This window comes from Lampetra fluviatilis, chromosome 43 (genome assembly GCF_964198595.1).
Source record: "Lampetra fluviatilis chromosome 43, kcLamFluv1.1, whole genome shotgun sequence".
Taxonomy (NCBI): domain Eukaryota; kingdom Metazoa; phylum Chordata; class Hyperoartia; order Petromyzontiformes; family Petromyzontidae; genus Lampetra; species Lampetra fluviatilis.
This window is the reverse complement of record NC_136317.1, coordinates 146936-163628: the sequence shown is the minus strand read 5'-3', so window position 1 is coordinate 163628 and position 16693 is coordinate 146936. Positions and strand designations below refer to the sequence as shown.

Genomic DNA, 16693 nt, shown 5'->3' with positions numbered 1-16693 from the left:
GTGGACCCCCAGTTGTTTCGTCTGCATGGGATAGAGCGTTTCCCCCTCGCATCCGTGGGCTTTCACCGGGTACTCGGCTTTCCTCCCACATGTAAACACTCATGAATTGGCCGATAACACCGCGATAAATAGAGCACCGCAGAGCTTGGAGAGGAGGCTCATTTCCGCCTCCGTAGGCCAACCCTCGCTCGCCTCCGCCGGGTAACAGGCCCGTTGCGTAGCCGCCACTGCCGAGCAAGCGCTCCGACGCTTCTCGTTGTCAATTTCCAAACGCAATCGAGCGCCGCTCTCGCTCCCCCCTCCTTACATCTTCACGCTGATCCTCGTCCGCCTTCGACCGCCGCCGTGAGTGCGCAACCATCCTGGCTGCGCGTTTCTCCGGTGGTGTCTTTGTCTCCTTCCAGCTGTTGCTTCATTTCCGTTCGGCGAATGCGCGTTGCGTGTTTACTTTCGTTGTGCCGCCACCTCCCGGCGCCGTGTTTACCCCGGGCCCAGCCGACGCAGTTCGGCTCCCTCGTATTTATTTGTTGAGGACGAGAACAAAAAATCCCCGCCCTGCTGCTGCTGCTACACCGTGGAAAACGAACGAAGAGGTGGCGCCAAAGCCGCTGCCAGGGGAACCCCGTCAAGGGGGGAAAACATTTATTGCAGAATTTTTGCCGAGGGGGTCGTGGCACTCCCCTCATCTGAATCCGTCAAGTTCAACCGCAGCCATTCGTGGTTCTACACGGCAGGAGGGTGGCGGGGGAAGGTGGTGGGGGGGGGCGCTGGGGGTTAGTGATGGGGGCGGGGGGCTGGGGGGGTTGTGGCAACGGATTTCTTGTTAATGAGATGGCACTAAAATGAAAAGCACTGGCACCGAGAACTCATCACAAGTGGCCCAGTGTGCGAACGTCACGAACGAACATGATGCTCGGGCTGCCTAGCACCAATTAGCAGGCCGGTCTGAGCTCGTAAATTAATTGAAACTCAAGGAGGTGATTGCTTGTTTGTTTTCTGTGGTCACCGAAACAGATCGCTGCCTTAGCGGGTTCCGTGGTGAGCGCGCTCGGAGTGGGGGACATTCCCCTGGCAGGGGAAGGCTAACCCGCGTCTCGTTTCTCGACTGCAGCCAGAAAACTCAATCGTTTCTCTCTAAGGGGTGGTCGGACGGGCTCCGGGGAGCTGGCGACGGCCGTGATTAGAGCCAGCATCGTTGAAATGGCGAGTTTGACTACGGGGTTTCCGGCTGTTCGCGATTAAGGCCGAGCCCTCGAGTGGAGCGATTTTGATGGTCTTGGCCCAAGCGTCATCGGCTTTGCGCTGAACAAAACAAAAACACGTCACGAAATAAAATAGTCTTATTGTCACTGAAGTCTGGCCCCGCTCTGAGAGCTAAGACGTCCATAAATATAGACGAAGCTCCACGCCAATGTCTCCTGTGCCAGCCTCTATTCTTATTTCTGTTCTTTCAGAGCCAACATCAAGATACATTTGGAGCGTCAACGCGAGCCACGTTTACAAGAGTAAGCTTTGAATATGGCTATTTTTCAAAAACATGCCGCGGAGCGAGCAAACAACTTCAATCATGGGAAGTTGCGCTACTGATTAACTCCCGAGACCTGTACGGGGCTTAGGGAGGCGTTCGTAAGGCATGCACGAGGGCCAATACACAGCACCACACCTAGACACAAACAAATGCACCTCCACACAGGTACACTCATCCTCATATCCTATCACCTCGGCTACAGCTCCTAATAATATGTGGTGGGGCCTCTTAGAAGTTTGTGTCGATTCAATCGCCGCCGCTGCTGCTGCTGCTCTGAATGTGCAACAGCAGCGGTGGGGACGATGATGGCCGCATTCCAGACGGCGTGGGGCTGCCATGGAGAAACGACGCCCGGCAGTGGCCATGGTTTTGCTCTTTGTGTAGAGAGGAGGAGGTTGTGAGTCGCGCTGCTGCTGAATTTTTACCGTGAGCAGTAGTGCAGGGCGAGAGGATCGAAGAGAGATTCGGTTGACGACCGAAGGTAGAGGTGCGGTGGTGGCACTGATCACAGGTGACCTTGAAGCTGACCCTACTGGTGATGGAGGGAAGCCAGTGGGGGAGGGAGGTACAGGAGGCAAGGGAATCTATTATTAATGCCATTTATTGATCCAGGAAAAACCTCGAGTCCTAATTTTCTTTTCACGAGGGTCCTGAATTGAAAACTTTTACCAATTCCACACGAACGAGCGGCTTGTGAGAAGAGATCACATAAACCAAATGAATCCCACGCCGCATAAATCCATCGCTGTACCGCAATTTCCTGGACAACTGCTGGTGTTCCAGGATGGTCTCCCGTCCAGGCTCAGCTCTGCTTTATTGACGAGTGAAATTATATTAGGACTTGTGCTTCTGCGTGACTGCCAATACAAAAACAATCCGTTTATAACACTATGTAGCACAAACTTGGATTTAAAGCTTTCGTGACTGCAGGGATTCATATTATTGTTTTATTATTATTATTTTATTATTTCCCGTCTATGTGACTTTACCGAAAGAACCAATAATACTATGTAACACAATTTTTGTTCCTGCGTAGTAAGTGTTATTTCGTAATTGCTTATGTCTAAAAATATATAAAATGGCTATTCCCCACAAACTTTGATTTTGTGACCAGGACAGTGATATTATGAAATTTACATATTTTTTGTGAGAAAACGGGCGAATTTGTGCTTTTTCGTTGACATAAAGTCAGAAAAAAAACAACATATGAATCAAAATTAACAATCATTTATACTAAAGTAATACAATAATAACTACAAAAGATTTATAAGTAGTTTTTCGAGATTTACGATTATACTGTAAATCACTTTCACGAATCAGCCCCCAAATGTAGTCTCCCATCATGTTCTCGTTATACTGTCCTTGGTAGTGGCGTTCAAAGTCCAGTATATCCTGGTGGAAGCGCTCGCCTTGCTCCTCCGAGAACGCTCCCATGTTCTCCTTGAATTACTCAAGATGAGCATCAAGGATATGGACCTTGAGGGACATACTATAGCCCATTGTGCCGTAGTTGTTCACCAGAGTCTCAACCAGCTCCACATAGTTTTCGGCCTTGTGATTGCCCAGGAAGCCACGAACCACTGCAACAAAGCTGTTCCAAGCCGCTTTCTCTTTACTAGTGAGCTTCTTGGGGCATTCATTGCACTCAAGGATCTTCTTTATCTGTGGTTCGACGAAGACACCGGCTTTGACCTTTTCCTCAGACAGCTTAGGGAAGAAGTCTTGAAGGTACTTGAAGGCTGCCGACACCTTATCTACAGCTCTGACAAATTGTTTCATAAGGCCCAATTTGATGTGCAGTGGTGGCATCAGCACCTTCCGGGGGTCCACCAGTGGCTCCCACTTGACATTGTTCCTCCCCACAGAAAACTCTGTCGGCTGTGGCCGGTCCCGCTTATGGTAGTGCGCATTGGTGTCCCTGCTGTCCCAAAGGCAAAAATAGCAGAGAAACTTGGTAAAACCGCCTTGGAGACCCATCAGGAATGCCACCATTTTGAAGTCTCCGATGACCTCCCCGCCATACTCATCATACTTCAAGGCATCCAGCAAGGTCTTGATGCTGTTGTAATCCTCTTTGAGGTGCACCGAGTGAGCCAGGGGAAGAGACAGGTACTTGTTACTATTATGGAGCAGCACGGCTTTGAGGCTCCTGGATGAGCTGCCAATGAAGAGGCGCCACTCATTCTGGTTACAGGCGATTCCGATTGCCTCGAACAGACTGGTCACATATTCTCAGGCTTTTTCGGTAAAGTCACGTAGGTAAAAACATTAAAATTAATGAAAGTAAAATAAAACAAAACAAAATAAAATTCACGACGTTTCGGAGGCAACACAAGTCTCCGTCATCAGGTGGGACCGTCACAGCCGAATTAGCTGCATCAAGTGAAGCAATGATTCCTTCTTGAATCAGCTAATTCGGCTGTGACGGTCCCACCTGATGACGGAGACTTGTGTTGCCTCCGAAACGTCGTGAATTTTATTTTGTTTTGTTTTATTTTACTTTCATTAATTTTAATGTTTTTACCTACGTGACTTTACCGAAAAAACCTGAGAATATGAATCATTGCAGTCACGAAAGCTTCAAATCTAGACTGGTCACATTGTGGCAGAAGCACAGCCCATTTTGACGGGTGAAGAAGTTGCTAAGAGGTTTGTGACGCTACCTCTGGTTTGTGACTTGCACACTTTTATCAAACAAGTTCCACTGGTTTAGCCTAGACGTCAAAAGCTCGGCATTGGACTTGGTGAGACCAAGATCTCTGATCAAGCCGTTGAGGTCTTTTTGGTTGCAGAAGTATGGGTTTCTCTCCTCAGCTCCACCTCTGAAATTGTCATCTGGATCTACGACGTCTTCCTCGCTTTCTGACTTGCTGCTCTCTTCTAAAGATGGCTGCTCTCTCTCCGGAGGAGTGGGTGGGTTGCTCATGGCAGTGTGGCACCGGGGAGATGAAGGAAGGTCCGGATACGTGATAGCAGGTGCATTCTTGCCAGTCCGACGTTTGGAAGGGTCCACCATGCAGAAGTAGCAGTTGCTTGAGTGGTCAGTGAGTTCCTGCCAAATTCTTGGCATAGCGAACTTCATGGCTCTCTTTTCCCCTCTCTACCATTCTACAAAAATACATTTATTTCACCCATGACTGATGTGTAAGAGCTTCTCGTAATATTTTTCATATGTTATATTTTTTCAATAACATTTAAAATTGTAAAACATTTAAAAACTAAGAACTTTTACAATTTTTTTTTTTTACAAATTTTATAACATAAAATTCCGAGCAACAATTGTCCATCTTATTTTAGGGAGTTTTTTTGCATTGCTCGCAGGTGAAATGAGGTGCCCAGGGTTTGTCTTGATCCCCGACAGGCATGCCGAAATATGCCTTGTAGGCCTCACACATCTTAGCAGATGCTTCCACAGAGTATTTTTCGCTCTTGGCTTGATAAATTGGCCGCAGAAATAGCAAAATGCGTCTGCCGGATGCTTGCAGCCTCTTGATGCCATCTCTGAAAAATGCATCCACTTAGGCAGCTTGAACTAAAATGAACTGGCGGGCTTGAGGCTCTTGCATTTATACTAATATTTATATTAATGGAAAGTTCTTGAATGTTCTAGAAGTTTTCCAAGTTTACTCAGCATTTAATCTATCTGGAATCTTCTGAAAAGTAGGTAAATTTTTAAATTTCACTGTCCTGGTCACAAAAGCAAAGTTTGTGGGGAATAATAGCCATTTTCTGTACTTTTGAGGCATAAGCAATTAGGAAATATCACTTATTACCCAGGAACAAAAACATAATTGTTATACAGTGTATTTTTTTGGAGATTTTCAACCTCGCCGTTTTTCAGCAAAATCATCTTCAGTAGGTGGGAAGGAATGAAGGAGCCGCCTTGGGTTGTTAAAGACTTCCCGTCCTCTTTCCCCGGAGCCACTGCATTCAGGCACTCTGCTGGTAGAAGGGCCCGGACGATTTCTTAGCCAGACTCTCCTGTCCCAGACGGAGCTTCGGCAGCATTTTCCCGCACTCTTCGCACTTGCGTGGCCTCCCAGTTGAGGGGGGTGTTGTGAGGTGAGGGGCAGGGGGGGTACGCGGAGGAAGGAGCCATTTAGCGCGATTATGATCGCGACGGCGTTGAACATTCTCTCAGCAATTTTCGGGAAATCTGCTTGTGCCGTCGGCGGCTTATTGCAGGCAGCGTGAAAGCAAACGACCACCGGGGTGTGCACGACAGTTTGCTCTTCCCAGCGAACTGTGTCCGTGCCCCGGACTTGTGTGTGCGCGCCGGAGCTGTGCTGGCGAGGTGCTCCGTAAATTCCCTGGAACGTTCCGACACCACGAAAGTCGCTTATTTCCTTTAATTTCACATTCGTCATTTTTCCCCCTGACGAACTACGGTGATTAGATGTTGTTAACGCTGCCAATGCTGCGAAGTGGCTCGAGCCACGAGGGGGCTAATTGCCACGGAACATTTTGCTGTCAAACCGGCGTGGGACCTCTCCGATTTCGCGCTCGCGAGCGTCGGACGCAGGCCCACCCTTTTTGGAGACCGAGCGTGCGGCTGAACCGTCAGGCCCTCTCTTTGTCTTGGCCGCTCGGAGCCGGGCCCGGAAATCGCTTTTCATAGCACAGGCTTGCTGCACGTGCATTTTTAGTAAACGAGAGAACGACGGGCGTTCAAACAGCAATGCACGACAGAAATAAACCGTCCTCGCCGTTTGACATTGGGAAAAATTTTCCTCAAGCAGAAGCGCTCTCTGGTGCGTCACACCTGCGTGGTTGCCCCAGATAAGAGGGTAGATTTTCTCGAGTGTCGCTGGGTGGATTCGCTTAAGCGGGCGTGGCGGTGGCGAGATGTTAACTACCTCACCTGGTATACAGGAGGTCGTGGGATCGATCCCGACCCTAACGCCTGCTGTATATTTGGAGTTTTGCTTGTTTCTTTCCCTGCGGCCGCGTGTATTTTTCTCCGGGTCCTCCAGTTTTCCCTACACATTTAGAATCGACGTGCATTTATAGTATTTGTCTGATTTGTGATAGCCCGGTTGCTTTTTAAAAAGAGCCATACAGCTCAGTGGGCCTCACCTGGCAAAAATAAAAAATTGTCGAGTTTTTTTTTCCCCATCGAGCTCCTCCCATGTGAAGTTTCTTCATCGGCTGCGCGATTTCTTTTTCCGCCACACCCCGCGCTACCGTGCGTGACGCGTCCCCCACGCGTCGCGTCCCGGCAGCGCTCGAGACTTTGATCGCTGCTGACGTCTGTGTGTGTGCGTGTGGCACCGTTGGGGTGTTTTTGTTTTCCCTCTCGCGACGGCCCCGCAACTTTCGGCCAAGGTCCGCAGCAGCCCCTCGTAATGGGATCAAGGGAATGAAGCGACGCGTCCTTTTACGTGAAATTTTTTATTTCTGAAAATGCTAAATATGCCAAATATGCAGGGAAGATGCACGTAATGCTCATGTGAGTGCTTTGGTTATTTATTTAAATCCCTTTCGTACCAAGTCAGCGCTGCAATGTTAAACTTACAAGAAAAAGAAAACCTCTGCTCTTTATAGCTATTACTTTATTGCTGCGCTGTGCTGACACGATCTAATCCACCCTCGTCAACGACAATGTGGCCTTAGAATAAAAAAAAGTTTATAATTGGCAACGGTTTGGGAATTATCCCCCTTCATTACACCCGAGCGGAGAGAGATAGAGTGGATAATAGGGGTTGGAGACTGCATTTAACACCACGGGGCCTGATTAGAATTAAATTAAACAATTGTTTTCTGGTGATCAGTTTTTAAATTGACATATGAATAGTTACACTGTTAGCTACTGTAGTGGCAGACAAATCCTTCAATAATCACAAGTTTTACTTTCATATATATCTAAAAAAAAACATTTAAAAATGGTTTAATGATCAAATGTTGCTGGCACAGTGCATTGTGGGGAAGGTTTTGTTCTCTGTGAGGATGAACAAGGGGCAACTCAGAATCCGAATCTTTATTTATCCTGGAAGAGACCGATAAGCTATGAAGCTATTTTTTCACAGATGTTCAGTAGGCGCGGGTCAGCGAGTTACATCAACAAACAATACAACAGACGGTATGAGTGCCAGATCGAGAAAAAGTAAGTAATTTGCTCATAATAAATACAAACTGCACAAGTGCCGAAATCCCTGTCCATTCGTCAACACCAAATGGAAGCTTGGGAAAGGCAGCAAAACAACAACAACAAACCCGATCCACAGCAAGACAACAGTCCCTCAATTACATTGCACGTGAACACTCAACTATCGATACACTCCCCCTTGCACAGTGCATCCCTGGGCCCAATCACCAACCGCCATTTTCGCCATGATATCCCAAGCTAAGCAGCGTTCAGCATGGCCACTTGCTTGGGTAGCGGCAGGCTCCTCTGGAATGCCAGGTGTTGCAGGCTAGGGCTACGAAATGACCTGACCAAGAGATGGCAGTACAGAAGGTGGAGTGTTGATATTGATCTAAACTACACTTTTTAAAAATTTTACCTGGTAAGGACCACTGAGCTTGGTATAGCTCTTTTTCAAAAGCGACCTGGCCACAAATGATAGCTCAGCGAAGTGGCTTATCATCACGTGGAAGTCTATAGCAGCCAAATAATCTAAACGCACACGTTTATGAACTTGGAGGGGAAAAACCGGAGGACCCGTGGAAAACGCCAAAGTAGTCAGAGTCATTTAGGGATAGAACCCACGATCTCCGGTATACCAGGCGAGGCAGTAAACATCGCGCCCCCGCGGTTCCCCCTCTGATGCGTGGGATGCCTCCGGGCGCTCGTTTGTGGATCTGGCCAAAACACCTCAAGCACGGGACTCTCCTGAAACGAAAAAAGCCACGTCTTCAAAGTCAGCGAGGCCTTTCCTGGGTGGTCAGGGGTATCATCATTATTATTCTTACACTTACTCGTAGACTTATAAGCTTTAAAAGTTAAAACGTTGAGTCATTTGAAAAAAAGAAACAATAGGCTTTCAGCCACAAATGATTACCGTAGTTCAGTGTACTGAGTGCATACTCTACACACTGTCCTTAATAGAGGTTTTTTTTGGGTTAGATCGCGTAAATATGAATGTGATGTTAAACCCCACCACCACCTGGCACAGCCAATTAGTAAGGTTTGTCACGGAAACAAAATGATGTGCCAATTAGTTACTCGTTCAGCACAGGTGTGTTGGAGAGTCAACCCACAGCATTAACAATTCGAGTACCGTGACGTTTCGCAGGTGATTAAAATAATCAGCATCATCAGGCGATAGCCAGAGTTGTGAAGAATTCCTCCTACTGCTCACAGTGATGTCATCACTGTGAGCGAAGACCAGAGGGGGGGGGGGTTCATTGTAGTCATATCATGAATATGCATCCCTATCATTGATTTTTTTTTATTTACAGTTAATCTAAATACATAATGTATGTGTATAATGCATGTACATTATGTTGATCTAAGAGTATGCAGAGAATATGAAGTACCTATTATTGGCTGCTCACAGTCAATCAACATACAGTGGAATACTTATTTTATGGTTAGTTTGTTGAAAAAACGAATCTTAGTCTCATAAAGTGCTCATTGAGAACGCCCACAGGTTAGTCTATTACCCCGTGTTAGGGACTGGACTGGGGAAGGAGATATCATTGAACTTATTTTGAGATACCTTCAAGTAACCACTTTTATCCACACTAACCCCTACTGCGTTTTCCCACATACCCTGCCACAGACAGAAATGCTCATCACATGGATGTCAAGCTGATCATTTACATTAAAAACCAAGTGAATGCGACAGATTATTTTGGCCTGTAAGGAGCAACCGAAAGCATAAACTCGCTGCACTCGAGAATCCAATTTCATTGCTGGCAGCAGACAACCAGAATCGACCCCAGGTTCTCAACAGTGCTGGCTTAGTGTCCATTTGCCGTCAGAGTCACCTCCACAAATCATATTGAAAAGACCCAGCACCACGGAGGAACAGCTATAAATCTTGTGTGTTTACTCGCCATCACACCGATGTGCTGAAGTAATAGCTCATTGGCACGTTTTGATCACGTGACGATCCTTACTAATTGGCTGCGTCGGGTGGTGGTGGGTCAACAAAACATTTATACACACTCGATCTAACCTCCCAAAAATCCCTTTATTGTGAACAGCTCTGGATTTCTTTCAGCTGGATCTGTCTAGGCCAGGGACCTGGAAAATATTCCCACGCCCGGCACACCACATCCAGTTACAGACCCATCGCTACGGCTACGGCTTACTGCAGTCAGGTGCAGCCTACTGCAGCCTACTGCTGGCGAACCCGGAAAAAAATATAACGTGAAAAATCCGTCCCCTCGGCAATGCTGATGGAGCTGTACCATGGTTATCGACGTGCACATTTAACATACCCTCCCCCCGTGTGCGTGCCAGACATGCGCTGGCCCCTGCCGTGCGAGATGTGCCCGGTGTGGGTCTTCCTAGACGTGCTCTTCTCCACCGCCTCCATCATGCACCTGTGCGCCATCTCCCTCGACCGCTACATCGCCATCAAGAGGCCCATCCAGCACAGCCGCTTCAACTCGCGCAGCAAGACGCTGCTCAAGATCACCGCCGTGTGGGCCATATCTATCGGTCAGCCGTGCAAAGCTTTGCGGTCACGATTTCCATTTCGTTTTTATCTTATTTACCGCAATGCTCGGAATGTGTTTTTTTAAAGTCTCTGCCAAAGAGCCGTGTATATATAAATACAACTGTTTTATATTAAAAGTTAAATTATCAAATGTTGCTGGCACAGGGCGTTGTGGGCAAGGTTTGTTCTCTGTGAGGACAAACAAGGGGCAATTCAGTGTCATAATATTTATTTATCCTGGAATAATCCGATGAGCTATGAAGCTCTTTTTAACAGACGTTACATCAACAAACAATTTGAAAGACGATACGAGTGCAAGATGCGTATTGAACTTCTTGCGTACGTACGTAGCCCACCGTGATAATAGGAGGTGCAAGTCGGTACGAGCCTGGTGACTACTTGGGCGGGTGGCCACCGCAGCTCGCTGGGTGTTGGTCGGCGTGGGGCTGCGATCTATCCCCAGGAGATGGCGATGTTCAGGGCACCCCCCCCCCCCTCGTGATGTGTGGTGGGTCCTCTCGCATGAAGCAAAACCACCCTCGAATGGTCATGGCCAGAAATCCCAATTCTGAATCCTCGTGAAGGAAGTCTTTTTTTTAATCTAGATTGAAAACGAATTTCTTTAGAACTAATTTTTGTGTTTAGTTTGTTGTCCTTCCCCCGCATCTTTGATTAGCGCGGTTGGATACATACAATGAGAAAGAAGTTCAACTATGTATATATATTCAGACACTGGAGTGAGGTTTTTACCTTAATAAATCAAGTGCATTTAAAAATAATCATCTCTTCGCGGTCGGTCTTGAGACTCCGTGAGGATGAGTCGTGCACCTCCGATTAGCACAGTTGGCTACGTATGGTGCGAAAGAAGTTCAACGTACACACGTACGTACTTGTATGCAGTGGCATCACCTCCGGGCCTGCCGCTTAGTCTCTGTGGTTGCTGCACACTGGGTTACAGCAGTCAGTATTTTATTTACCACAAACCACAATTTGTTCCTGGTTTTTGGCAATTTGCAATGCTCCATCTTATAAGTGTGGCGCTACGATTCGATTTGAACTTTTTGCCATATTTTTGTTAATTAACTTCTGTGGGGGAACAAAACATACTGGTGCCCTGCATTTCCGTTTCTTCCCGGTGTTTATCCGATGTCTCCCTTGAATGAACACAGGACTCGTGGTTCACGTCTCGATTGGTACTCACCCAGAGCCGTTAGGCCTCACGACCTATTACCACTCACCTATCTGCCTGCCTATGTAGGGGTGTTAGAGAGAGAGCCCGTTATGCATGGCAGCTTAGGGCAAACAAACACAGTGGGCGGGGCTACGTGAGTGCACAGGGGAGGTGCTCTCTACGACGTCCGCGCCAGGCACCCGGGGGGGGGCCCACCCCTCAGCGGGGGGTTGGGTATAAAAGGGGATGTATCGGAGGGCTCGGGGTTCTTGTTAAGCTAACCAGTGAAGACTGAAGACGTCTTAGCTAGAGCCCTGGACTCCCCTGGTTTGCCGTCCTTATCAGGGCCGAACAGGACCGAGCCAGCGGCGTGGTCCCGAGATCCAGAGCCGGTGCTCCTGTCAGCACTGGTCTGGGACTCAGGGTACCGGGCCCGATTTACCAGTGTCGGGCCAGATAGCCTCCCCTAGCCCATTAGAGGAGGACTAGGAGGCAGGCTAGAAAGTAGCTAGCGCGTGTATCCCCAGCTAGCCGGGTGAGGGGGCCGACACCCCCTCTAGAGTTGTATGCCACAACCCTGCTGTGTGTAATAAACCCGTGTGCCTCCAACTCCGGCGTCCAAGAGTCGTGAACTCTACTACACCTATACAGCTGCACGTACAGTACAGCCCTTTTGCCATTCCACTGCTGGATGGTCCCCCACGCCGTGCGGCTCGCGAAGGTTATTCGAACATACTTCCCTGTGCTGGTCAGGGTGGGTTGGTGAAGGCGGGGAGCACAAACGTGCGGGCATAGATGTACAGTACAATGACAGATTTCACTTCATTGCCCTCTGCTGCCCACGACGTAGCCCGCAGCCAATGGCAGCGCTGTTTTGTGCACAGTGGCCACCAATCCAAGCACGATACAGGCTCAAGCTTGCTTAGCTTCTAACGTTATGATGGGCTTGGTCGCATTCCCGGGTGATGTGATCGTAGGTATGTCTACCTGCCTGCTCGTTTACCTGGCCTGCCTCTCTGCCGACAAGGCCTCTATCGATTCGTCGAACAAACCGATTCCCGTGTTCACAATACGCGGATCAGTCAACTGGTCAATCCAATCCGTAGACCGTATATACGTCGTAGGTGATAAGCTCACACGACCCCCTGCAGCCACTAAAGGGGACACTGCATTTACCACGATCTTAAAAAAATACGTACACACAGGTTCTTCAATTGTGAATTGTGGTACCTGAAATCGCGACGATTCCGCAAGTGGCGAGGCATGCTACCTACAACGCGCCTGGCATGGGTGAGCTCCGTTTCACTCTCTCTATCCCCCGGATCGTGTCGCCGCGTGGCCAGGCATCGCGAGCCCCATCCCGGTGCTGGGCCTGCAGGACCAGCAGCACGTCTTCGTGAACGGCGCGTGCGTCTTGAACATCCAAAACTTCGTCATCTACGGCTCGGTGGTCTCGTTCTTCCTCCCGCTGCTCATCATGGTCGTCATCTACGTGCTCACCATCCGGCTGCTCCGCGGGCAGGTCGGCCTTATGGAGGTCAGCCGGGGCGGCAGCTCGGTATCGGCCGTGACGTCGGCATCGACCAGGAGGGGCAGCGAGCACCAGCGCGTCGTCTTCCGCCACGAGGAGACGTTGGAGCGCCTGCCGACGCTGCTCGATGGCGAGCGGTCGAGCGCGGTCGGCGGCGCCGCGGCCGCCGTCGCCGCCGCCTCGATGGGCACGCTGCGCAGGACGCAGGCGGCGCACAGCCGCTCGGCGCAGGCGCTCGGCAACGAGCGGCGCGCCTCCAAGGTGCTGGGCATCGTCTTCACGCTCTTCCTCGTCATGTGGTGCCCCTTCTTCGTCACCAACGTGACGTCGGCGCTGTGCCCCGAGTCGCTGTGCAGCGTCGAGGCGATGGCCAAGCTCATGGACATCTTCGTGTGGGTGGGCTACGTGTCGTCGGGGGTCAACCCGCTCGTCTACACGCTCTTCAACCGGACGTACCGCCAGGCGTTCCGCCGCTACGTCGCCTGCGACTTCCGTCGCGCGCGCCACCGCCACCGCGGCTCCTCCAAGGAGCTCGCGCAGGCCACGGTGCCGGGCTCGCGCCGGCGGGCGTCGCTCGCGCCCAACGGGCGCCTGCGCTCCGTCGACGGCGCCGCCGTCGTCAGCGCCAGCCACCACCACAATGGCCACCGGCACCGGCGGTTGTCGGAGGCCGCCGCCGCGCAGGCGGAGTGGCGCGGCGTGGCGTCGGCGGACGCGGTGCCGGCGCAGGTCGCCCGGCACGGCTACGAGGGGACCAGCTGCGTGTGACTCGGCGGTTGGCGGCGGCGGAGCCGTGACCGCGTGTGTTTGCGACCGATGGGGGAAAAAAGCCACTGCTCTACGGGAAAGGGGACTGCAGCTGCCGAGTTTATGTTTTGCACGCCTTCGATCTGTTTTTGTCTTTCAGGTTCAGTAGAACCTCGTTTTGAGAATTTCAGGGTTCATGAAGGGTGCTTTTCGTGAGGTGTTTGTTACGTTTTACTTCTCTCTCCATTTATTGATGCATTGAATCCATTTGGAACTCTCACGAAGCAGCCTGCAACATGCGTCAGAGAATGGCCGAAGAAAAATAATTTTCACGGAACATTCCTTCCAGGTGGTCTCTTAAGCTGTAAATGGTCGGGAACGCAATTTCCACATTCCTTTCCGCAATGAGATTGTTTGTCGCACGGCAGTCAAAGTAATACCTTTAATTAACAAAGAGCTGAAGTTCAATCGAATCGAGTGCATAATCAATTAGAACGGGGGGTTGTTTGTTCGTGTGGTCATTGGTGACTGCCGGGTTGAGATCATCAACTCATCTTGGGAACCCAGTTGTAGTCATCGGGTGGCTCCTGTGACCCGGATTCAAGCCCAGCATCTCAAATCTTGACTTAAAGCTTTCGTGACTGCAGGAAATCATATTCGTTGGGTCTTTCGGTAAAGTAAAAAATAAGAATTTATTATGTTATATTATTTTCTTTCAACCCAGCATCTCAGTTTTGCAATTCGAGGTCACGACTCGATTCAAAGGCTTGGCTTCGTTTTGGCATTTTGGCGGAAGCGGAATCTCTTCAGGGGTCATGGGAACTGATGCCACGCGTACGAATGGAGCGTAATCGATTATTAAAGGCACGATCCGATGCGCGTATTGCGAGATAAGTAATTGGGTTTCAAAATCTACGGTCAGTCGAGTCCAGTGGTCACTCACAATCAATCGTTTCAAGCAGCGGTTCTCAGAGTGCGGTCACCGCACCGCCGGCGGTCCACGATGCTCCTCCAGGTGATCCGCGGGGCTGTGATGCAAACACAGCTTCTTAATCTGGACAATAACGACGACGTTTGGAACTTTTGTTACCGATGTTAATATTATACTTATTTAATATAAAAATGAAGTCCGGTAAACTACACAGATTAAACTAGCCTCACCATGACATATAAATGCCCCCCCTCTAAAAAAAACCTTTTGGCTGCATTTAAACAAATAATGTTTTCATGTTCCGGTAATATGAATCATGTTGTAGTCATGGTATTTAGAGAGAGAGAGAGAAGTCAATGCTTTTTGTCACCAGGGGAGTGGGCTGAGTGGTCCGAGGGGACAAACAAGGTTGAGAAACGCTGCATGAGAGAAACATTGGTCTAAAACACTGGGGATCGTTCCTCTAAGAATTTATTATTTTTAAAACATACGCACAATACACAACGTCTTGAGGTGATAACACTTTAGACCAACGGGATTTCTGCGTACGGCCGGTGTGGATGTTGAGCGACAGCTGCAGCGTCACGGCGACGAGGCGGTTGAGGAGTAGCGGAGCGGTGCGTCGCTGCTGCTGCTGCTGCTCCTCCTCCGTGTTTGTGAGCCGGCCATCGAGTCGTTCTCTATGCCCCTGGGTTCTGCTGAGGGTGACCAAGGTCGCCGCACACTGCCAGAGAGATTTTCATCTTCCGTCCGTGCTTCGTCATCAATAAGTGTCCGCATCGGCTGCTGCCACGGTTTGCGTGACGACGCGGCTCCGGGGGTTGTTGATCCCGGCGAGCCTCGCGGAAGATCGAAGCTGGCCGGGGTTATCCCACGACGACAAAACGGAACCAACGGCGAAGATGATGAAAACGAGTCGGCGAAAATGAGACGAGAAAAAAATCGATTCGAATCGTCGGTGCCCCCAGATCGTGACGATTCATCGAAATTCCAGGGAGGGGGAGGGATGATGTATCATAACACGACCCGTTCGTTACCCCTGGTAACCTCATTTTTACCACTCAATGCTCTGTACATAGGTGAACGGGATACGGGTTCTCACACAACTTGTGTGTGAGAATGTATTTAGACAGACAAGGTTCTATTCGACCATAGATCATCTCCTATTCATGACAAAGGTCTTCCAGCCTCAACCGTTACCTGCAAACGTATTATTCCATCCGCTATATTAAATCACTTGTATAGTATTTATTTGTTAACCTGTCGAAAAGAAGAGACGGTTAGGGATCGAATTTCTCCTGATATTGTAGGGAGATGCAAGTGACATTGTTCACAGGTCCTGCCATTATCTCGGTATAATGACGGAAGTTTATCGTATTTACACTAAGACCACAGTGTCATTTCTCCAGAAATAATTTCCTGGGAAGTTGCGGGGGGTGGGGGGGTCGTTGAAATATTTCTAGAGCTCAGCCCCGGACAGCTCCCGCTGAAATGAAAACGTTCTTGAAGCAAACAAACGGCACCATCGGTCGGCCCAAACCGCAGCCTGCTGCTCGAGCTGCACCCCATGGGGCTCCACACACAATTGTGAATCAACTCCAGAGGTGTTTTAACTCCTGCTGGGAGAGAATGAAATGTACCACTTTACAGAGGGCAAATGGGAAACATTGCACCATTGACTTTCGTGTCAGTTCGCCGCGGAAGTAAAATGTGCGCCGTGTTCCCTCGTTCGCCCGACACAGCCAGTTCAGAAAGTTGTCACGTGTTGAACCGACGTGGCCGACTGACGACTCCTCTTTCAGCAGCAGCAGCAGCAACACCGCCGGTGTCGCGATCGGTGCTGCGAGATCCGACCGTGTCCGTGCAGCGCTCGCCGAGCTGCATTGACTTGCCGAACGAATAGTTTGTTATAAGGTCGCACTGATTACACACAAAGTGCTTGCCACATTGAACCACAGTATCTTGTTGATCTTGTCAAGGAGCATAAACCATCACGTGAACTCCGGTCATCCTCGCAAGCAGCCGGCTTTTGGCTGGCCATCGACCAAGGACGGTCACCGCATCGCACGCTTTCAGATGCGCTTCTGCGGCCATCTGGAACGCTATTCCATTTGATAATAGGAAGCCACTGGAGCTATGCACTTTTAAATCTAGATTGCTCATTTCTTTAGAACTG

General features: G+C 49.6%; 1 protein-coding gene across 1 annotated transcript in view; it reads left to right on the top strand.

Moving 5' to 3' along the window:
* The window catches only part of LOC144946906 (5-hydroxytryptamine receptor 2B-like), a 44829-nt gene extending 31222 nt beyond the window's left edge, over positions 1-13607 (top strand). Inside the window, exons 2-3 of the mRNA XM_078875973.1 lie at positions 9939-10139; positions 12652-13607. Coding sequence (XP_078732099.1) covers positions 9939-10139; positions 12652-13607 — 1157 coding nt within the window. The remainder of the gene's footprint in view (positions 1-9938; positions 10140-12651) is intronic.
* The last annotated feature ends 3086 nt before the right edge of the window (positions 13608-16693 follow it).